The sequence below is a fragment of the Eubalaena glacialis genome, chromosome 11, assembly GCF_028564815.1.
Source record: "Eubalaena glacialis isolate mEubGla1 chromosome 11, mEubGla1.1.hap2.+ XY, whole genome shotgun sequence".
NCBI classification, from domain to species: Eukaryota; Metazoa; Chordata; class Mammalia; order Artiodactyla; family Balaenidae; genus Eubalaena; species Eubalaena glacialis.
Genome location: NC_083726.1, coordinates 60014189 through 60036383, shown reverse-complemented (window position 1 = coordinate 60036383; position 22195 = coordinate 60014189). Strand labels below are relative to the sequence as shown.

The following is a 22195-nucleotide window of genomic DNA, read 5'->3' as shown; positions in this document are numbered from 1 at the left end:
GATATTAACCCATTATTAACCCAAAAATTGTCATTTGCAAATACTTTTTCCCAATTTGTGAGTTGCCTTTTTACTCTGTTGATTTGTATCCTTTGATGCAGAGACATTTTAAATTTTGGTGAAATCTAATTTATCTATTTCTTTTGTTGCCTGTGCTTTTGTTGTTATATAAATCATTGTCAAATCCAAGGACATGAAGATTTCCCCCTATGTTTTCTTATGAGAGTTTTATGATTTTAGGTCTTACATTTAGGTCTTTGATCCATTTGTAGTTTTTATTTATTTATTTATTTATTGTTTGGCTGCACCACGAGGTTTGTGGGAACTTAGTTCCCCGACCAGGGATCGAACCTAGGCCCACAGCAGTGAAAGCACCGAGTCTTAACCACTGGACCGCCGGGGAATTCCCTGTAGTTAATTTTTGTACAGTAAGTCCCCTACATACGAATGAGTTCTGTTCTGAGAGTGCGTTCATAAGTCCAACAAAGTTATTCTAGGTACACAACTAACACAATCCGCTATATAGTACTGTACTGTAATAGATTTATAATACTTTTCACACACATAATACATAAAAAACAAACAAACACAAAAACTAAAGAAAACATTTTAAATCTTACAGTACATTACCTTGGACAACAGCTGGCATACAGGGGCTGGCATCAAGTGAACAGGAAAGAAGGGTTACTGACTGGAGGAGGGAGAGGAGGTGGGAAATGGTAGAGCTGAAGGATTGTCAGCAATAGGAGACGGAGGGCAAGCTACAATTTCACTCACACCTGACGCTGACGGAACGCATGTTTGCCTCTTTGAAAGTTTGTACGTAGGGGACTTACTGTATATGGTGTAAGATAAGGGTCCAACTTCATTCTTTTGCATGTGGATATTTAGTTTTCCCAACACAATTTGTTGCAAAGACCAAGTTCCTTTTTTTTAAAAAAATTTTAAAATATTTTATTTATATTTATTTATTTATAATTTTAAAAAATATTTATTTATTTATTTGGCTGTGCTGGGTCTTAGTTGTGGCCTATGGGATCCAGTTCCCTGACCAGGGATCGAACCCGGGCCCCCAGCATTGGGAGCGCGGACTCTTAACCACTGGACCACCAGGGAAACCCCTATTTATTTATTTTTGGCTGTACCACGTGGCTTGCAGGATGTTAGTTCCCCAGCCAGGGATTGAACCCAGGCTCTCGGCAGTGAGGGTGCAGAGTCCTAACCACTGGACCCAGGGAATTCCTTTTTTTTTTTTTTAATGTGACTGAATGGATAGCTGTGTCGTTCATTAGCTGTGTTAGCAGGAAATACATATGGGAAATTTTTGACAGGATAGATAATGGAACTAATTTTGGGTATCTTGAAACTGAAGATGAACTTGCTAAGTCAGAAAACTAATTTGAAGAAAGACAAGTGCAGCCATGCATGAAGAGTATCCACTGGAATTAGCAACTAGGTGAACTGGACAAGAAACACTTGCTGGAGAGGTAGAGTTAAACAGCAGACTACATGGACTTCCCTGGTGGCACAGTGGTTAAAAATCCACCTGCCAATGCAGGGGAAATGCGTTTGAGCCCTGGTCCGGGAAGATCCCACATGCTGTGGAGCAACTAAGCCCATGCACCACAACTACTGAGCCTGCGATCTAGAGCCTGCGAGCCACAACAACTGATCCCATATGCCACAATTACTGAAGCCCGTGTGCCTAGAGCCTGTGCTCCACAACAAGAGAAGCCACTGCAATGAGAAGCCTGCACACCACAACGAAGAGTAGCCCCTGCTCACTGCAACTAGAGATAGCCCATGTGCAGCAACAAAGACCCAACACAGCCAAATAAATAAATAAATAAAAATAAATAAAATCCTTTTTAAAAAAAAAGAAAAATAGGGAATATTAAAAAAAAAAAGGGCAGACTACAATGGACCAGGAAGAGAATGAATAGAACTACATCTATCATCATAGATAAATCTTGGAAAGTAAGTTGAAATGAAAGGCAATTTGCATGAAGATATGTAATGCACAATATAATTTTATTTAAAGTTTTAAAACTTGCAGAACACTAACTTTTTTGGGTATATTATAAATATGTATTAAGAGTAGGAACTCATGTACAGGAATTATAAAACATCAGTTTTTATAAAATTAATTAATTAATTTATTGGCTGTGTTGGGTCTTCGTTGCTGCGCACGGGCTTTTCTCTAGTTGCGGCTTCTCTTCATTGTGGTGCGTGGGCTTCTCATTGCGGTGGCTTCTCTTGTCGTGGAGCACGGGCTCTAGGCGCGTGGGCTTCAGTAGTTGTGGCATTCAGGCTCAGTAGTTGTGGTGCACGGACTTAGTTGCTCCGCATCATGTGGGATCTTCCTGGACCAGGGCTCGAACCCGTGTCCCCTGCATTGGCAGGCGGATTCCCAACCACTGCACCACCAGGGAAGCCCAAAACATCAGTTCTTGATAGTGTTTACCTTTAAGGGAGGGAAATAGGACTGAGGAAGAATATACAGGGGTCCCCAACTGTATCTGTAATGTTTCTTAAAAAGGAAACAGCTGTGTAGTAGGTACACATAACCTTTCATCTGCATGTTTTAAGTATTTCCCAATTAAAAAAAATCAATTTTGGGGACTTCCCTGGCAGTCCAGTGGTTAATACTCTGAGCTCCCAATGCAGGGGACATGGGTTCCGTCCCTGTTTGGGGAACTAAGATCCCGTGTGCCTAAAAAACAAACCAAAAAAACCCCAAAACCAAAACCAAAACCAACCAAAAAAACTCCCAATAATCAAGAATCACTTTTTAAGCGAATGGTAGAAACATGTGAAAGTTTAGCTAAGTAACTAAACTGGCCCATTAGGAGGCTTATTTTTTTTTCTTTTAAATCAGAAGGGTCATTTAGCAAATAACCTGTGCCCATTTCTAATTCTTATCAAATGCTTCTAACCATCCTATATGTGTTTTGGGCGTATTAGGTCTATTGTTACAGATGGAGACAGAGATTACTTGAGATATTTTTACGTGGCCTATTGAGTATTTGAACACACGTATTTAATCAGTTTGAGAACTAGGAAGGAGTAATTCCTCTTTAAAAGGTTTATTCAAGCTATACGTTCCCTAATTTGAGAACTAAAAATTTAATCTTTCTGTGGCAGAGGAAGTTAGTTGTACATTTTAAGTGTGGTGGATAAAAAACGGTTGAAAGAAAGGAATTATAGGCATACTTCGTTTTATTGCTCTTTGCAGACACTGTGTTATTTTACAAATTGAAGGTTTGTGGCAACCCTGCGTCGAGTAAGTCTATCAGTGCCATTTTTCCAACAGCATTTGCTCCCTTCATGTCTGTGTCACATTTTGGTAATTCTCACAATATTTCAAACTTTTAAATTATTATTGTATTTGTTATGGTGGTCTGTGATCTCTGATGTTACTATTGTAGTTGTTTCAGGGCACCATGAACCATGCCCATATAAGACGGCGAACTTAATTGATAAATGTGTGTTGACTGCTTTACCAACCAGCCATCTCTCTTTTTCTTTCACTCTCTCTCCCCTCAGGGCTCCCTATTTCCTGAGGCACAACAATAAGCAAACAATGGCCTCTAAATGTTCAAGTGAAAGGAAGAGTCCCGCATCTCTGATTTTATTTATTTATTTTTTAAAATTTAATTTAATTTTTGGCTGCATTGGGTCTTCGTTGCTGTGTGCGGGCCTTCTCTAGTTGCGGTGAGCAGGGGCTACTCTTCGTCGCGGTGCACGGGCTTCTCGTTGCGGTGGCTTCTCTTGTTGTGGAGCACGGGCTCTAGGCATGTGGGCTTCAGTAGTTGTGGCTCACGGGCTCTAGAGTGCAGGCTCAGTAGTTGTGGCGCACGGGCTCAGCTGCTCCGCGGCATGTGGGATCTCCCCGGACCAGGGCTTGAACCCGTGTCCCCTGCACTGGCAGGCGGATTCTTAACCACTGTGCCACCAGGGAAGCCCACATCTCTCATTTTAAATCAAGAGCTAGAAATGATTAAACTTAGTGAGGAAGCCATGTCAAAAGCAGAGATAGGTCGAAAGCTAGGCCTAAATTACACCAAACAGTTGGCCAAGTTGTGAATGCAATGAAGAAGTTCTTAAAGTAAATTAGTGCTGCTCCAGTAACACACAAAAGAAAGCGAAACTGTCTTATTGCTGATATGGAGAATTTTTAGTGGTTTGGACAGAAGATCAAACCAGCCACAACATTCCCTTAAACCAAAGCCTAATCCAGAGCAAGGCCCCAACTCTCTTAGATTTGATGAAGGTGCAGAGGTGAGGAAGCTGCAGAAGAAAAATGTGACGTTGGTGGAGGTTGGTTCATGAGGTTTAAGGAAGTAAGCCATCTCCATGACATAAAAGGGCAAGGTGAAGCAGCATGTGCTGATGTAGAAGCTGCAGAAGGTTATCCAGAAGATCTAGCTCAGGTAATTAATGAAGGTGGCTATACTAAACAGATTTTCAGTGTAGACAAAACAGCTTTATATTGGAAGAAGATACCATGCAGGACTTTCATAGGTAGAGAGAAGTCAATGCCTGGCTTCAAAGTTTCAAAGGACAGGCTGACTCTCTTGTTAGGGGATAATGCAGCTGGTGACTTTTAAGTTGAAGCCAATGCTCATTTATCATCCATTCCAGAAATCCTAGGGCTCTTAAAAATTATGCTAAGTCTACTCTGCCTGTGCTCTGTAACTGGGACAACAGAGCCTGGATAACAGCACATCTGTTTACAACATGGTTTACTGAATATTTTAAGCCCACTGTTGAGACTTACTGCCAGAAAAAAAGATTCCTTTCAAAATACTACTGCTCATTGACAATGCACCTGGTCACCCAAGAGCTCTGACAGATGCACAGTGAAGTTAATGTTGTTTTCACACCTAACACATCCATTCTGCAGTCCAGGAATCAAGGAGTAATTTCAAGTCTTATGACTTAAGAAATACATTTTGTAAGGCTTATAGCTGCCATAGTGATTCCTCTGGTGGATCTGGGCAAAGTAAATTGAAAACCTTCTGGAAAAGAGTCACCATTCCAGATGCCATGAAGAACATTAGTGATTCATGAGAAGAGATCAAAACATCAATATTAACAAGAGTTTGGAAGTTCATTCCAACACTCATGAATGACTTTAAGGGGTTCAAGATTTCAGTGGAGGAAGTAACTGCAGATGTGGAAACAGCAAGAGAACTAGAATAAGAAGTGGAGCCTGAAGATGTACCTGAATTGCTGCAATCTCATGATAGAACGTGAATGGATGAGTTGCTTCTTATGGATGAGCACAGTAGTTTCTTGAGATGGAAATCTACTCTTGGTGAAGACACTGTGAAGATTGATTTTGAAATGACAACAAAGAATTTAGAATACTACATAAACTTAGTTGATATAGCAGCAGGGGGTTTGAGAAGATTGACTCCAATTTTGACATAAGTTCTATGGGTGAAAATGCTATCAAAACAGCATTGCAGAGAAATCGTTCGTGAAGGGAAAAGTCAATCGATGTGGCAAACTTCATTGTTGTCTTATTTAAGAAAGCTACCCCAGGGAGTTCCCTGGTGGTCCAGTGGTTAGGACTCCACACTCTCACTGCTGAGGACCGGGGTTCTATCCCTGGTCAGAGAACTAAGATCCTGCAAGCCGTGTGGTGTGGCCAAAATAGTTACCCCAACCTTCAGAAATCCCCACCTGATCAGTCAGTAGCCTTCAACATCAAGACCCTCCACCAGTAGAAAGAAAAATTATGACTCGAAGGCTCAGATGATGGTTAGAATTTTTTGGCAATAAAGTATTCTTTAAGTAAGGTATGTACACTATTTTAATTATTTATTTTTTGTCCATGCTGCACGGCATGTGGGATCTTAGTTCCCTGGCCAGGGATCGAAACTGCGCCCCCTGCAGTGGAAGCGTGGAGTCTTAACCACTGGCCTGCTGGGGAAGTCCCTGTACAGTAAGTACCCTACATACGAACCTTCAAGTTGAGAACTTTCAAAGATGCAAACATGCGTTCGCTTGTCCAATCACGTAAGTTAGTTCACGTGTCTGGTGTACGCTGTCACGTGTGTTCATCCAAAAGTGGTTGTGCTTCTGTGTACTTTACTGTACAGTACTGTATACAGTACAGTAGTACAGTATCTTTACCAAGCCCAGGATGTCCAGAAGCAAGCGTCAAAGCAGTGGTGATGTAGCTGGTACTGCTAACAAGTGCCAAGTGGTAACAATGGAATTGGAAGCCCAGAGAAAGGACGAAGAGACAAGAAGAAGAAGTAACTGAAGAACCGAAGAGATTCACGACACAGGAAATGGCAAGGGGGTTTTCTTTACTTGAGGCAGCACTGTTAGTTTTTGAGGCACAGGGCCTGAACGTAGAACGGTACATGAAAGCTGCAGCAGCCGTTCAGAAAGCGATCCAGTGCTACCGTGACATCTATTGACTAGAAAAAAAGAGCTATTACCCAGACATCACTGGATTTTTTCAAGAGGATAGATGGAATTGAAACCAGCAAGGAACCAGAACCTGTGCCATCAATGTCAGGTGAGTGAAACTGCAGCTTGCCCCTCTGTCTCCTACTGCTGATGGTCCTTCAGCTCTACCATCTCCCACCTCCTCTCTGTCCTCCAGTAACTTCTTGCTTGTTCACTCGATGCCAGCCCCTGTATGCCAGCTATTGTACTGTACCTACTGTACTTTTCAAGGTACTGTACTGTAAGATTAAAAATGTTTATTGTTTGCTTTTTATGTATTGTGTAAAAAATATTATAAACCTGTTACAGTACAGTACTACATAGCCGATTGTTAGTTGGGTACCTAGGCTAATTATTGGACCTACGAACAAACTGGACTTACGAATGTGCTCTCAGAACGGAACTTGTTCATATGTAGGGGACTTGCTGTACACTGTTTTTTAGACATAATGGTATCGCACACTAATAGACTACAATGTAGTGTATACATAACTTTTATATGCACTGGAAAACCAAAAAAATTTCATGACTCACTGTATTGTGATATTTGTGTATTGTGGTGGTCTGCAACAGAACCCACATCTCTGAGGTTTGCCAGTAATACATGGTAGAAGGGGTAGCAATAGCAAGGTCTTTGAGGTGGGAATAAAGAGCATTATAGTTACCAGTGACAGTAATAGCCTTCAACAAGATACTTCTCTAAAAATGTAACCAAGAATTGGCAGTTTGTTAACTATGTAGAGGGAAGGGTGAGGAAATGAGTTAATATCCCTAATTTCTTCCTGAAATGAGAATTACTAGGCTGACTCAGACTTGGCAGACTTTAGCCTCCTGAGACTTTGTTCATTTAATGATCTAATTTGTTCTACTCCAGTGAAATGCAAGCAGATCCTCCTCCTCCCCCAGACACCCATCTGTGCTTCTCCAGGGTAGCCTACCACAGTGAAAGGGCTCTGGTCTTTGTGGAAGTCATTTAACCTCTTTGGTCCTCAGCTTTTAATCACAACTGCTAAAATAATGCCTACTTTCTCAAAGAGACTGAGATAATAATAATAAAAAGATCTAAACTTTAGTTCCAAAAGCCTTCAGCAATGTTAGTCTAATTTATTCTTATTCTAATATTCGTTCTAAGTGTCTTAACACTTATTCATTTTAGGATTCTTGACTCTACATTTACTTGTAGTCTTCCTATTTCCAAATTTTAAGCCCTCCACTTTCCCTCAAACCATTTCCTAACAACCTAAATGCAGAAATTTTATTCTTCTTAGGACTTCTATAGAGCTATCTATATTTATCACAAACTGGCTAACTGTATGTACCAGTTTGCCTGGTACAGTTCTGGTTTTCATTTATAATCCTAGCATAACTATGGCTACCCTAATCATAATTTACTTTGTAGATTAATATATGCCTGTACAGCGTATGTCTAAGAGCAGAGCGCTTGTACTGTATATCAATAGTCAAAATCTCTCCTTCATGAGGTACCTTTTCATTTGCTACAAAGTACTGTCATTTCACCCCCGTCCATTATGCATTCTCTCCAACTCTGTACCAAGCTCTTACATGACAAGATGTAACCAACATGAAATGCTTGCCACAGAGGCCAGACGAGGCCCAATATGTATTCAGAAAGATCGTAGGTCAGAGAAGGGGATAATTATTAAATAAAGAAGAATCAGGGACTTCCCTGGTGGCACAGTGGTTCAGAATCCGCCTGCCAACGCAGGGGACACAGGTTTGAGCCCTGGTCCGGGAAGATCCCACATGCCGTGGAGCAACTAAGCCCGCGTGCCTCCATGCTCTGCAACGAGAAGCCACCGCAATGAGAAGCCCACGCACTGCAACGAAGACCCAACGCAGCCAAAAATAAATAATAAAAAATAAATAAATTTATTAAAAAAAAAAAAAAAGAAGAAGAATCAGGATTTGCTACTAGTTAACATCTGGGAAAGAAATGAGAAACTTACAGTTGTCTCTGAGAACAAGGAGTTCCTGATAGATAGCCTGAACAGTATCTTCTCACAAGAGGTGAAAAGGCTGAGGTTTTAACAGGGGAACCTGCAGTACTAAACCTTTTCATTTGTAGAGCGTTCATGTTTTTTTGGGGGAAGAGATCAAGCACCCACCGAGTTCATCCAACAAGAAGCCATAACTTTATTAATGATAGAAACAGTACAAATTTCAAACCCAGCTGCAGTTACTCTTTTGAAACACCAAAAAAAGGTCCTCTTTTCAAGATGGTTACATTGTTAATTCCTGTAAGAGAAAAGAGATCATCAGAGGTCCGTTACAGGCAAACTGAGAGAATTCAGGTCACTAAAACCTGAGGCAACTCAGAATAGGCTTTGGAAAGAGGCTTCCTAATTGGCTGATATTAAGCACAGAAAATAAAGTCACCCACGATTGGTTAGGGCAGAGGGAGTCAAGGAATAAAGGCTTGGACACTTACCATAATAGCATTTACAATATCATTACTGTTGTTCTTCAGGGCTCGGACTGCCTTTGCTCTCGACACATTTGCTTGTGACATGACCAATTCTATGTCCTTAACTTCCACACCTGTTTCATCAACCTAAAAGAGAGAGAAAAAACACTTAATAAACTAAAGGCAAGAACAACTTCAGTAGTTCTGTCAGGCATCTCCTGAATCTAGTTCTTAATATAACTCAAAAGCTACTTAACTCAATGGAGTTCAAGAGCCTAAAATAATATAGACTCCACCCATCAATACAAACATAATATTATCTTGTGAAGATTAAAAGCACAAAAGATTTCCTTATATACCTCTTCCTCTTCACTCTCCTCTTGTACAGTTGGAGTCTGTGTGTTTTCTTGAATGTTTGAGACAGCTTCACCTTGAACTTTGAATTTCTCAGCAGCTGCTAACTGTGCTTGCTGAGATAAATCCTCGATCTATAGGGCAGAAAATACAGAGATTCATGTGAGTAGATCGATCAGCAGCAAATCAAAGAAATCATTTATATCTTTTCCAAACTCCCGCTCTTAAACCCACTTCACATTAACTTACTACGTAGCTTTAAATCACGTGGCCTCACTTGGATTATGTATTACTGTAGACAAAGAAATAACTTAGATCTAAAGCAGTGGTTCTCCACTGGGGGGGTGATTTTGTTCCCCAGGGGACATCTGTCAAAAGTCTGGAGATTTTGTTGGTCATCACAACTGCAAGTGATGTTGCTAAACAGACAGCCCTTCCACAACAAAGAATTATTTGACCCAAAATGTCAATAGCGCTGAGGTTGAGAAACCCTGGTCTAGAGCAACTCCCAAGAAAACTTTCCTTACCTTGGCTTCCCCAAAAACTATGTAGGTATCTGAAGCTGGGCTCTTGTATACATCTGGTTTTGTGATGACAAAAAGGATATTCTTAGATTTCCGGATAGTGACTCTAGTAACCCCTGTAACCTGTCGAAGACCCAGTTTGGACATAGCCTAAAGAATAAAAAAGATCAGGCTTTCAACTTCTTTAGAAGCAGCTTCAGGAAGTAAGGAACATAATAAAACTACATTCGAAGCAAAGACTTTCTGTGGGCTAAGAAAAGTTTATATAGCAATACAGAATTGATTTCCAGGCCTCCTGGGCTTTCTGCCATAGTAACTTCTGTTAGTTTAACTAAACGTGATTCTACCACTACCAAGAGTTCCACTACAGTTTCCCCTCTCGAAAGGTGCTTCATCAGCACCTTTAATCCTTCTTTATAACTTAAACTCTTACCTTCCGTGCCTTCTTTTCACTCCGGCTCTGTTTTGCTTTACTGACTGGTTCTTCATCGATTTCAGCTGCCGCTGCCAGCTAAGAAGATCAAACAGCTATGAGTAAACTGGAATGTAAGAGCTGGATACCACAATCCCCATGTGGTTTTCCCTTTACGAAGGTTCACAGCTCCAAATACATAAGTCAGCTTCTCTGATCAACACTGGTTCTCCAATGCTTCCTTGACCCAAGTACTTACATTAGTAAGTTAAGAGAATACCCACCTGGCGCAGTGGTTAAGAATCCGCCTGCCAATGCAGGGGACACAGGTTTGAGCCCTGGTCTGGCAAGATCCCACACGCCGCGGAGCAACTAAGCCCGTGAGCCACAACTACTGAGCCCACGTGCCACAACTACTGAAGCCCGTGCGCCTAGAGCCCGCGCTCCACAAGAGGAGCCACCGCAATGAGGAGTCCACGCACCGCAACAAAGAGTAACCCTCGCTCGCCGCAACTAGAGAAAGCCCACGCGCAGCAATGAAGACCCAATACAGCCAAAAATAAATAAATAAATAAATAAATAAGTAAGTAAATTTATTAAAAAAAAAGAGAATGCCTACCTGGGCTTGTTGTGTGGTTGCCTGTGTAGAATCCTGTTCCTCAAGCTCTGGTACTGATTCATCACTATCAGATTCTGTTCCAGACCCTAAGAAGACAAGTAACTTTTACTATTTTATAGTAAAGATTACAAGGAAGAGGCACCTCACCATGGCCTCCCCAGACTAGAGGTCACTGGTTTATGCTAGACCTCGCAAAATTAAATGTAAACCAACTGACCTGTATGAAGCCAGCTCGTACTGATATGACAGCCCCCAACTCAGTCACAAGCTAGTGTGTACACATCTATTAAAGACCCAGCCCCAGAAATGAGAGGTAATTACTAGATACAGCCAAGCAGTTTATATAACTGCTTCCTTTCCCTCAAGGTCTTCACTTCTTGGCACAGGTAAACACCAATGACTTATGTAACGCCAAATTCTACCTAAGAGCCCAACCGTCTTAGAAAGGTTCTGGTAAACAATGTGCCTCCAGATATACTTAAGTGAAAAAAAAGTAAGATCACATTGTGGAGGCAGAGTGGGGGTGGGGGTGGGGGACGATTTCCCTTCATCCTTTAAACTGGGTTGGAGGAGGCCAAAAGCAGTTGTGTACACACATTTAGCCTTATTTTCAAACCACTCACCCTAGCAGTTTGATCTAATCAACACAGCTTGAAGATTCTCAAAAATGCTGATCTACAGTTCTGTAGCCACCTCTACTAGATACTGTCCTGTGACCTCTTCCATTTCTTCCAAAAATAATTCACATATTTAAGTCTCCCTCAATTCAAAGGCCAAGCATTAATAGACTACTAAGGGAAAAAGCATACACCTGCACCATTCCCAGGCTAGGAAAAATAGGTCTTTTAAGAAAAGGGAGTCCCTGGGCACTGGTTATTACTAAGTCTAAGATGTGAAAAGAAATTCAAGTAGTTCTAGATTTCCCAATATTTTAGCAAATCCCAGGCCCAGGGACAAAGTTAGTGATGTAGTAGAGATTAGAGCAAATTAAAGGTCTAGAAGGTCTTGGTTTTCAATGTCACATCAGTTAGGTAAAAGAGATGACAGATCCAGAGTTAGTCTGAACCACATTACACAGGATGGTATACAACAGACTATCTGAGGTGAAAACCAAGGTTCTGTTTCACATTCCTAGAGCTTTTGCATTTAAACTTATCGTTCTATGTCCAAACACAAGCAGATATACTGGAGAAAGCGGCGCATCCTACGGTTAGTATCGGTGGGTAGCCCCCGGAGGGTTGTGGGCAACACACCATGCACACAGCAAGCCAAGGCAAATACCCTTATTATTCTTCAGAACAGGCTGCTTGGCAGAGGGGGTTGGGGCAGGGATCCCAGCAGGTTTGGGGGTGGGCATGTTGACGAGGACCGGCTGGAAAGGCACTCCCCCCGAGATTGGTTCCGGGGGAATCAGAGGCGGCAGCTCATCCTCATCAGCAGGGGCTGAGGGCTTACGGGGTGATTCCAGCACCAGCCCAGGTGAGGACGGCAGAGATTGCTGTTTAGGGAGCAAAGGGGGAACTGCGGAGGGAGCAAGAGGCAGAGAGACTGATGGGGTAGGTGCTGGAGAGACAGATGCAGATCCAGCTTTAGGAAGGACCTTCTCTGGGGCAGCTGCTACTGAAGGGGTAGACGTCTCAGACTCAGGAGGAGCCAAGGGGCCCTTTGGGGAATGGAAAGAGTCTTTGCCCTTTAAAAGAGAAATAGGGAGGGCTTTTGGAGCCTTTGGAGAACCTTTCTGAGTGCAGACTGTCAGTAGAGGAGCTGGAGCCACTGTAGGAAGGGATCCTTTAGTACCATTCTGAGCTGAGGGATCTGGGCACACAGGAGGTGAAATAGAACTCTTCTTCTGAGTGGGAGCTGTGACGAGTAGTGCACTTTCTAGAGCTGGAGCATCAAGCACTGCTTTGAGAGCCGTGGGGCCTTTCTTTATTGGGGGCCCCTTAGATGCCTGAGGTGCAGTGGAGCCCAAGGGACATGTGACTGAAACTGGGGAAGTACAGGCCTCTTTGGGGGAGGGAGGAATCACAGCTGGGGGAGTGGGAGCCCCTTTGGAGGATGAGGTTGCTGGCCCCCCTTTGGGGGCTAGAGACTTTTGGGGGGAGGGAGGAGTTACAGCTGAGGGAGTAGGGACCTCTTGGAGGGCTGGAGTTGCTGAGGCTCTTTTTGGGGAGGGAGGAGTCACAGATGCCGGAGTAGGGTCTCCTTTGAGAGGTGAAGTAGCTGGGGCTCTTTTGGGAGATGGAGTTGCTGGGCCCCCTTTGGGGGAGGGAGGAGCCACAGCTGAGGGAGTGGAGGCTCCTTTGAGTGGATTTGCTGGGGCCTCTCTGGGGGTGTGAGGAGCCATAGCTGGGGGAGTGGAATCTCTTTTGGGAGGTGGGGTAGCTGAGGCTCCTTTGGGAGATGGAGTTGCTGGGCCTCCTTTGGGGGAGGAAGGAGCCACAGCTGGGGGAGTGGAATCCCCTTTGGGAGGTGGGATAGCTGGAGCTCTTACGGGGGCTGGAGTCCCTTTGAGGGAGGAAGGAGTCAGAGCTGAGGGAACAGAAGCCTCTTCGGGAGATGGAGTTGCTGGGTCTCCTTCGGGGGAAGGAGGAGCCACAGCTGGGGGAGTGGAGCCCCCCTTTGGAGGTGGGGTAGCTGGGGCTCTTTTGGGAGATGTGGTTGCTGGGCCCCCTTTGGGAGAGGGAGGAGCCGCAGCTGACGGAGTGAGGGGCTCTTTGGGAGATGGAGTTGCTGGGTCTCCTTTGGGGGAAGGAGGAACCACAGCTGGGGGAGTGGAGCCCCCCTTTGGAGGTGGGGTAGCTGGGGCTCTTTTGGGAGATGTGGTTGCTGGGCCCCCTTTGGGAGAGGGAGGAGCCACAGCTGATGGAGTGAGGGGCTCTGTGGGAGATGGAGTTGCTGGGTCTCCTTTGGGGGAAGGAGGAGCCACAGCTGGGGGAGTGGAGCCCCCCTTTGGAGGTGGGGTAGCTGGGGCTCTTTTGGGAGATGTGGTTGCTGGGCCCCCTTTGGGAGAGAGAGGAGCCGCAGCTGATGGAGTGAGGGGCTCTTTGGGAGATGGGCTTGCTGGGCCCCCTTTGGGGGAAGTAAGGGCTCCTTTGGGAGGTGGGGTAGTTGGGGGTCCTTTGGGGGAGGAAGGAGTCACAGCTAGAGGAGTGGGGGTCTCTTTAGGTAATGAGATTGCTGGTCCCCCTTTGGGGGAAGGAGGGGCCACAACTGAGGGAGTGGGGGCCTCTTTGGAAGATGGGGTAGCTGGGGACTCTCTGGGAGATGGAGTTGCTGGGGCTCCTTTGGGGGAGGAAGGAGTCACAGCTGGAGGAGTTAGGGTTTCTTTAGGGGATGGGGTTGCTGGCCCCGCTTTGGGGGAAGGAGGAGACATAGGTAGGGGAATGGGAGCCTCTTTGGGGGATGGGGGAGTAGGGGAATGCTTCTTGGCTAGTGATCCTTTACAGACATGAAAAGAAAGATTGGCCTCTGGAAGAGAGGAAGCTTCAACTGGAGAAATAGTGAATGACAGATTTCCAGCAGGAGTATCAGGGATAGCAGGTAAACTTTTAGAAACAGAAGGAGCAAGACTTAAGGTAGTAGTAGCTGAACCCTTCTTGGTTGGAGTTCTTTTGCTTTGAGGAGACACACTAGTCCCTAAAGGAGATGGGGAGTCAGTTAGGGAAGTTCCTTTGGAAGATGCAGTAACAGAAGCACCAGAGTCCTCAGCTGGGTACCCTGCAGGAGAGGAAGCCACAGGTGCCAATGCTGAAGTTTGAAAAATACCATGAACTTTCTTTGCACCTTGAGGAGTACCAGCTGGAGGAAGAGGGGGAAAAGACTCAGACTTGGGAATTTCAGGGACCTGTGCCACAGTAGCTGGAGAAGCAAAAACATTCTGGGGAGATAAAGTCCCAGCTGGAGCCACAGGGCAACTTTCAGAGGTTGGAGGGACCAAAGGTAAAGTAGTAAGAGTGGAAGTACTCTTCTTGGCAGGGTGGCTTTTAGAATCTAAAGAGACAGCTCCTTCTAGAAAAGGACTGGCTACAGGTGTAGGAGTGCAGGTACCTTTGGCAGTTGTAGGAGCCATCCCATCAATGGCAGTGCTTTCCAAAGGAAATGTAGTTACAGTTGGGGTAGTGAGAGAACTTTTGAGAAGCACACTAGTTGGATCTGGGCTTGCATAAGAATCTGTCTTGATTATAGAGGTTGGGGAGTTGACCCCCAGAGAAGAGGTAGTAGTACTGGCTGGCTTAACTACAGGGAGAGGCTCTAGGAAGCTTTTCTTTGCTAAGGTGGCTTCAGGAGAAAGAGCTATCTCCAGAGAAGATGATGTACTTTGGAGAGAAGGGAGATTTTTAGGGGCTGCCAGGGCTGGTGAAACAGGGAGACTTTTGGGGTCCTCGGGGGCTGGCAGAGGTTGAGAGACTGGTATCCCCAAAGTGGTGGTTACTTGAGAAGTAGGAAGCTCTTTGGGAGCCACAGGCGCCATAACCAAGGCAATTTGGGAAACCGAGTCCTTACTGCTCATGGGACCTGATGAAACTGGAAGAGAGACACAAGTAGCTACCTCAAAGGTAATAGGTGCTGCAGAAACTGTAGAGGAGTTAGCCATCCCAAGTGGGGTGGTTCCAACAGAAGAAACAGGAGCTTCTTCCAAGCCTGGCCTCCCTGGAGAAGAACCAAGAATCTGGGCCACCAAAGGTTGATGAGCAGCACTAGGAGAGTCTTTGAGAATGAGAGAGGCTGTAGGAGATAACAGAGAAGAGGTAGCTACATTGGAGGAGGCTATGTCAGCAGACAGAGCCAGAGGGGAAGTTGGAGCCCCCACTGGAAAAGCAGCCACAGCAGTAGGAACCACCTCATTTTTGGAAAGAAGGGGAGGAATTAGAGATCTCTGAGAAGGGTAAGAGGTACCCGTGGAAGAATGATCTACAGAAACAGTATCCTCTATGGGATCTGACAGAATATTAGAACCTGAAGGTTGAACAGGAGAACCAAGAGAAGTGAGGAAAACTGGGGGGGCATGAGGAGCCACAGGAATAGACTGAGTTGAAAGAGATAAAGCAGCAGGTGGACTAAGGGGTCCCTTTAGGCTGAGGCTTGCAGGGTTTTGTGGAGAAGTCAGAGCTGAGGAAATAGGGATGCCTTTGACCTGAGGGGAAGGGATGGCTAGGGGAGTGGCAGGTGGCATCTGAGGACATGAGGCTAGTCCAGACTGAAGAGAGGCCAAAGGAGTTACAAGATGGGAAGTAACAGCACTGACTATACCTGGAGAGCTGGGGGTACCTTTTGGATTAGGGACTACTTGAGAAGGAGCTTGAAGAGGAGAGGGCTTTGGTTCTGAGGAAGCAACTGGAGCTGAGAGAGATGTCACTGACCCTGACTCAATCACAGCAACTGAAGGAGGTGAACTAAGAGGGTTAGGTGGATAGCCAGAGCTCTTCTGAACTGAGTGGGGAGCCAAGGCCACCAGAGCCAAGGGAGCTGAAGAGGAATGAACACCTTTCAGAGTTGGAGTTATTATGGGAGAGGCCAGAGCTAAGGCAGCTAGGGAGATGGGAGGCCCTATTAGGTTTGGTAGGAAAGCTGGGGTGCCAGCGGGGGGAGGGGCAGCTCCCAAAGGCAGGGCTGTCCCAGTGGATGACTCAGGAAAAGGAGCTTCAAAAGGGGTTGAGGCAATAGTAGAGGGAGAAAGGAATGAGGAAGGCTGGTTAGGGGTTGCCAGAGGGCATTGTTGGGAGGGCAGGGAACAAGGTGGGGTAGGGGTAGGGGTAGGTTTAGGCTGCCCTAAAGCAGCAGTGACACTCAAGGCTGAAGACACAGGAAGCAAAGCTGGAGGAGAAAAGCAAAAAAAAAAAAAAGGGCATAAAGGAGGAAAGGGAAGGAAAAAAACAAAGGTGAGTTATACAGCCCAACTTGGTACAACATGCCTCACAGAAAACATCGAAATTTTAAATCTGAGAATGAAAGTCACCACACAGGATTAGACAAAGGTGACAAGCAACAGCAATCTTCCCCAAACATACTTCAGTGGTCAAGTAAGAATACATCCCTCTCCTCATCTCCCACATTTCCCAAGTTCTACTAAAGTTAAGTGAAATATTTTAGGGTGAAGAACAGTCTAAGAGCAGCCTATTAGTCTCTAAATGGGGAGCACAGGCCCAGGAGTAAGTTGGGAACAGCATGCTTTCTACCCTTTCCCAGTTGTGCTCTTCCCTTCCCTCCTCAAACAAACCCTAAGTCCTTCTCACAGGCCATAGAAACACCACTAGAACAGTTCTACCCTGTCTACCCAAGGAGTATGAACTAACTGAAACAAATACTGAAAACTGGAACAAGGAAGATAGTCAGTGGCAATAATGATGGGGAATCAGAGCTGAATGATAAAAAACAGACCTTTTAATGCTCAGGCTTCCACTAAGTCAGGAAAAATCTGACTCTTAATACTATGTATTAACTACTACTTCACTTAGCCTCCCTATACCTCATTTTACTTACCCAAGTCAAACAAAAAACCAACCACAAATGGGTGGACTCTACAGTCTCTAAGTAATGTTAGGTCTCCAAACATCAATCTAAGATGAATTAGACCACGAGAGACAGCTTAGTCACAAGGATAGGAACTGTATTATGAAACTGTAACCCAACTTGATAAACCAGACTGTGGTTCTATTTTGAAAGTAGGGAACTGGAGTGGAGAAAATACATTGGATCCCCACCCCTTAAACCGGATGAGTATGCCATTCTGCCAAAATAGGCACTATTTGCACTAGAGTAAAGCTAAGCAAAAGATCTTCTAAATGATGAAAAAATACCATGCTTACTAATCAGGAGGTAACACAGGATTAGACCAACAAATGCTCAACACCTAGAAGGGAGTATTATTTAAAAAAAAAAAAAAGAAAAAAGAAAAAAAGCACTTATAGCATCCAAATTTACTCAACCAAAAGTATCCCACTTCAGAAAAGACAGGTGGCTCAACCAGTTTTTCCTCAAGAGTTGGCAGGTCAAAGTCTTGTGATTACAGTGCAAATGTTCTCAAACCTATTAATCAGAATTTGAAACTTAGAATGTTTTCCTCTCACTGGACCTCAAGATGGGATTAAGGCCCAAATTACTTGCTTTAGACACCATAACCAATCCCAAGTCATTTTCCTCATTCATTCTAATAATTGTTTAATTATAGTTATGTATTAAAAAGCTCCAAGTGTTCATCACTGGCGCTTACTTAATATCATCATCTAACCTACTGTGCAATCTCAAAATATTCAGGAATAAGTTTAACAGCACTAAGGATTGCTTCAGAAGCAAATAGCATTAGTTTTGAAGCTTGATCCAGATTATTCTAAATTCATCTGAATTTCAGTCTCCACGTTTGTAAAATCAAGCTGAGATTCTCTAAAGTTTTGTTAGCACTGAAACTACAGAATCTTTTAGAGACCAGTCCTTTATCTTTACCTTAAATCCCTTGCAGTTCAAGGATTTCATATAGCTTACTTCCCAGCTCAGAGGCCCCCTCCTTTTTCTTTGCTAGCAGCTGTATTAATCCCTTCAGCTGCTAAAATCAGACAGGTGGGGAGGGAGAACCTTAATGCTTTCAACTATAAACAACTCTATTTTAATTCCAGAAGGAGATATAAATTGCCGTTAAGTCACAGGTGGAGTGTAAAAAAACAATAATGAATTTACCATAAAGGGGGGAAAAAAAAGGTGAGGATGGAGGTCACAGCCTGAAAATTCCCTTCATTTAGTTCTGCACAACTAATCAGCAAGAAGACTATCATAAAAAAGTTTTTTTCCCTCCCCCTTCTCTAGTTTTATAGAAATGTATTTTAATCAGAATTCAAAACCTGCCTTACACTATGTTGTACATTCATTAATTCCAAAGCCGAAGAGCAGTCAAAGGAAGGCTCTATTTCAGTTCTGGGTTCCAGATAAGCTGTTGATGCAGGCACTGTTCCAGCACGCTAGAAACATCTCAGCACCAATCCATAAAACAAGTTAACCAATCTAGGAGGGCCCTGGGGCCCAGTGTAGGACACATTTACCATCAGCAAACATCTTATCCAGGCATGTGATGATGGCACAATGCCAAGCACTGCCATCTAAAACCTTGATGCAACCTGCTGGCTGGAACTTCACAAAAGCTCAGGTCTCCTGGACCTGCCAGTGTGTCACCTAGTTCCAACAGGTAAGAATCAAGAGTCCCTTTCCTGCTCAGTTTTCCTATGTGAGGGGAGGGTTCCACAACAGAGCTACCTTTGAGGCAGCTGTCATAAACTACAAAGCAAGCCAGGAAGCTTTTAATGTTCCCGAATCTTAAATATACGGTTTTTATTCCACTCTCTAAGCAAGTCCTTTCAGGAAAGCTACTATTATGGACTCTACTCCCTGTTAAAGCTACAACCCCATCTTCCTTAATGAGAGTCAACACTGAAAAACACAAGTATATTCTATTTGTCACTTAACCCACCAAGTGGTTTTAGGATCAATCTTACAATCTTAATCAAGGGCAAGGGGTCTAGGGAAACCTACCTGTCTCAGCCTGGGGCTGTGGCAACTCCTGCTCTGTAGCAGGGACGGTTTCTGTGGCTTCACCGGGCATTTCTGAAGGGAATAAAAAGGAGGCCTGAAATGACTCGGATCCGTTCTGCTGCCCAACCCAGAGTCAAGCTTCCAACTGCGGAGGGCTGTTAGAAAACCATAAGCGTGAGACAACCCTCCCCAAAGCAGCTGGAATAGGTGAAAAACACGACGTAACCCTCACATTTTTGATCAGGAGAACCACCACCTTTTACCGCTCCTCTTCACTCTGCAGAGAGCGGATTTCCCAGTGCCCAGGGATTCATTTTATTCCACACTCCAAATCCCACACAGAAGCAATTACCACTGCGTTCTCCACCCGAGGGAGAGGCTCGCGGTCTGGCTCCTGAGCACGGGATGGGAGACTTCACACGCTACCTTGAACCGTCGTCCCGCCTCGCCCCCCGCCCCGCTTCCTGGGCTAGAACCTCAAGGACTCCCGTTTGCCGACTTTCGGGACCCAGGAGGGGAAACAGGGTGTCCTAGGTCCCAACACTCGCTTGTCACAATAAAAAGGGTGTGTGTGTGTGCGCGCGTGCGTGCGGGGGGCTGTTCCAAGGCTGTGACCCTTCAATCTCCTCTAGGTTCTCGTGAAGCGGTTCCCAACACCAGACGCAACCCACTTCCATCCCCGACGCCGCAACGGCTCCCATCTCCCCAGCCCTGGACTCGCGGCCTACGGCCTTTCTGCCCTGCTTTTGCCAGGACACCAACAGCAGACCCCATTTTGTCTGGAGGCACCAAGGCCACACTGCCCAGGGCTGAGTAGGAACCCGGTGGCCCCATAAAACCTCCAATTCTCCTTAGTTCCCAGTCCTCGGGGCGGCTCAGCCCGCAAGAAAGGCGGATGGCTACGGATAAAAAGTCGTGACGAAGACAGCACTTACTGTGCGGGGAACGCGGAACCAAGATGGCGGCAGAAAGAGAGCGAGCGACAGCGTGACCCACGCCTGTTGCAGAACGAAGCCTGGCGGAGGGGGCGGGACCAGGATCCGATTCCGGGTCAGGAGCTGCCGGCAGTCACTTCCTTTAACCAGTGAGCCGTCTGGGTGTTTCCAGTCTGGGGTGGTGACGAGGTCTAAATAAGGGTATGAATTTAGAACAGGACTCGCTGGCCTGGCAGGAACTCTCTTCTCTGAGCCATGCAGTCCTAAGATAGCCGACCCCTTGCTGTCCCCCAAGTCGAGGCATTTTTGATACGCGAAGGGCAATTGTAGGAGAAGCAAACTCTGCTCCCCCGTTGGCAAAGTAGCCACAGCAGTATTACTGCTACTTTCTGACTTCCTTTTCTCAAATAATTCAGGAAAATATGACGTGTTAAGTAATGCTGAATGCCATAGAGATTGTATTCACACCATTGGAAGACAGCTGTGACCTAGGTTAATCAATTATTTTATTTTTGGAATACATAATTTAGACAGATTATTATAAAGGTGTAAATTCCCCTATTCAGAAAAAAGAACATAGGCACATATACAATTCTTTTTGCCTCTGTTTTGGACATTATATCCTGAAACTCATCCGTTCTAGAGGCCCAGGATCCCACGCTTTATATAGTAGGATTTTTGAAAAGTAGAATGTAACAGTGTTTTGTTAATGAAAAGGCTAGGGATCCTGACTCCCATATCCTCTCTCCAAAAGGACTCAACACATACATTACCTAAACCAGCTAACACTATTTGAGCTAGTGGCTTTAAGACAATGGTGGCTGCCTTTTAAGATAAGCAATGCTCTGAAAGCTACTTTAAAATTTCTGATATTTTACCATAGTGAAGTGAGGATTAGGATTAGTGAATTAGGATTAAATGAGATAGTGGAGTTTACCAGGAATGAAAAATTCTGAAATTCTATTTAGATAGGAGTGGCAATATTATGGAGTGAATAAGAACATGGATTTTGAAGCCAGACTCCTTTGTTTGAATCTCAGCTAGGTTACCTAATGGCGGCCTTAGGCAATTTAATTAACACATATATGCCTCAGTTTCCTTATCTATGAAATGGGGATAATAGTAGCTGCTTCATAGAATTGTTAGGAAGATTAAATTATGTACATTACTTAAAAAGTGTTAAAATTGTTAATAGAATTTCTACCTAATAGTGATCTGGGAGATTTGTCAATGCAGTCCATTTACCTTCAGAAGAAAGGGCCAGCAATAGCCAACCATCTCCTTAGACAAATAAAACTACATTTTGACCATTCCCCTTTCTTTCCCAGCAAGCCCACTGACTTTTCTAACTCTGTTAATGATTAGCTAAGGAAGGATGTATTTTCTTTCTTTGGGTTTCTTTATAAACTGGGCAAATTTGCAGATGGAAACCAGTTCTGTGCCCTTTGTTTCTACAATTCTCATATATGGATGAGAAGGCAAATCAGAGAGCTAGGGAAGTCAAGTCTTTGAGCATGTTTCTGTTGTCTTCAAGAACCAAACGCCCTTTTACACAAGCACAATATATTCTATAATTTATTTTATGGGCAATTATACTGGTTTTTATCAAGGGCTCTAATATTAAAGCATTAAAATGTTTTAATGCTAGACATATTGGAAGCCTAAAACATCTCTTGCTGAAAGCATAATACCAGTCTTTCTACTCTTTCTAAGATGGACTAATGAGTCTTTAGTAATTAAAAAAAATTTTTTTAATTTACTTGGCTGCGCTGGGTCCGTGAACTCGTAGTTGCAGTATGTGGCATCCAGTTCCCTGAACAGGGATTGAACTGGGGTCCCCTACATTGGGAGCGCAGTCAGCCACTGGACCACCAGAGGAGTCCCAAGTCTTTAGTAATTTTGTATTCAGGAGTTTTAATTGACCAGTCACTGTTTTCC

The 22195-nt window shown here is 44.4% G+C and overlaps 2 protein-coding genes across 5 annotated transcripts; both read right to left on the bottom strand.

Moving 5' to 3' along the window:
* Positions 1 to 8588: 8588 nt before the first annotated feature.
* LOC133100397 (nascent polypeptide-associated complex subunit alpha) lies at positions 8589 to 20359 on the bottom strand. 4 transcript variants are annotated; one of them, XM_061204429.1, is made up of 8 exons: positions 20258 to 20359; positions 19323 to 19394; positions 10803 to 10888; positions 10205 to 10282; positions 9775 to 9921; positions 9253 to 9381; positions 8918 to 9040; positions 8589 to 8724 (listed from the first exon to the last, which is right to left on the bottom strand). In XM_061204429.1, exons 2-8 carry the CDS (start codon positions 19390 to 19392, stop codon positions 8710 to 8712), a joined length of 648 nt encoding a protein of 215 aa, XP_061060412.1. In that variant the 5' UTR covers positions 19393 to 19394; positions 20258 to 20359; the 3' UTR covers positions 8589 to 8709. The 4 variants fall into 4 exon arrangements, with proteins under 4 accessions (XP_061060412.1, XP_061060408.1, XP_061060411.1 ...); XM_061204425.1 differs by lacking the exon at positions 8589 to 8724 and having other exon boundaries at positions 8876 to 9040; XM_061204428.1 differs by lacking the exon at positions 8589 to 8724 and having other exon boundaries at positions 8876 to 9040; positions 19323 to 19416; positions 20258 to 20340.
* LOC133101297 (nascent polypeptide-associated complex subunit alpha, muscle-specific form-like) lies at positions 11790 to 18848 on the bottom strand. Its single transcript, XM_061205960.1, has 2 exons — positions 18836 to 18848; positions 11790 to 16619 (listed from the first exon to the last, which is right to left on the bottom strand). The coding sequence occupies exons 1-2, from the start codon at positions 18846 to 18848 to the stop codon at positions 12013 to 12015; spliced, it is 4620 nt and encodes a 1539-aa protein (XP_061061943.1). The 3' UTR covers positions 11790 to 12012.
* Positions 20360 to 22195: the final 1836 nt, after the last annotated feature.

Excerpts from the sequence above, each read along its gene's own strand:
- LOC133100397 (XM_061204425.1), bottom strand. The coding sequence starts at position 19,392 with ATGCCCGGTGAAGCCACAGAAACCGTCCCTGCTACAGAGCAGGAGTTG. Across the intron at positions 10,889-19,322 it reads ACAGCCCCAGGCTGAGACAG|GGTCTGGAACAGAATCTGAT; the intron begins GTAGGTTTCCCT and ends TTGTCTTCTTAG. Across the intron at positions 10,283-10,802 it reads CAACCACACAACAAGCCCAG|CTGGCAGCGGCAGCTGAAAT; the intron begins GTAGGCATTCTC and ends TGATCTTCTTAG.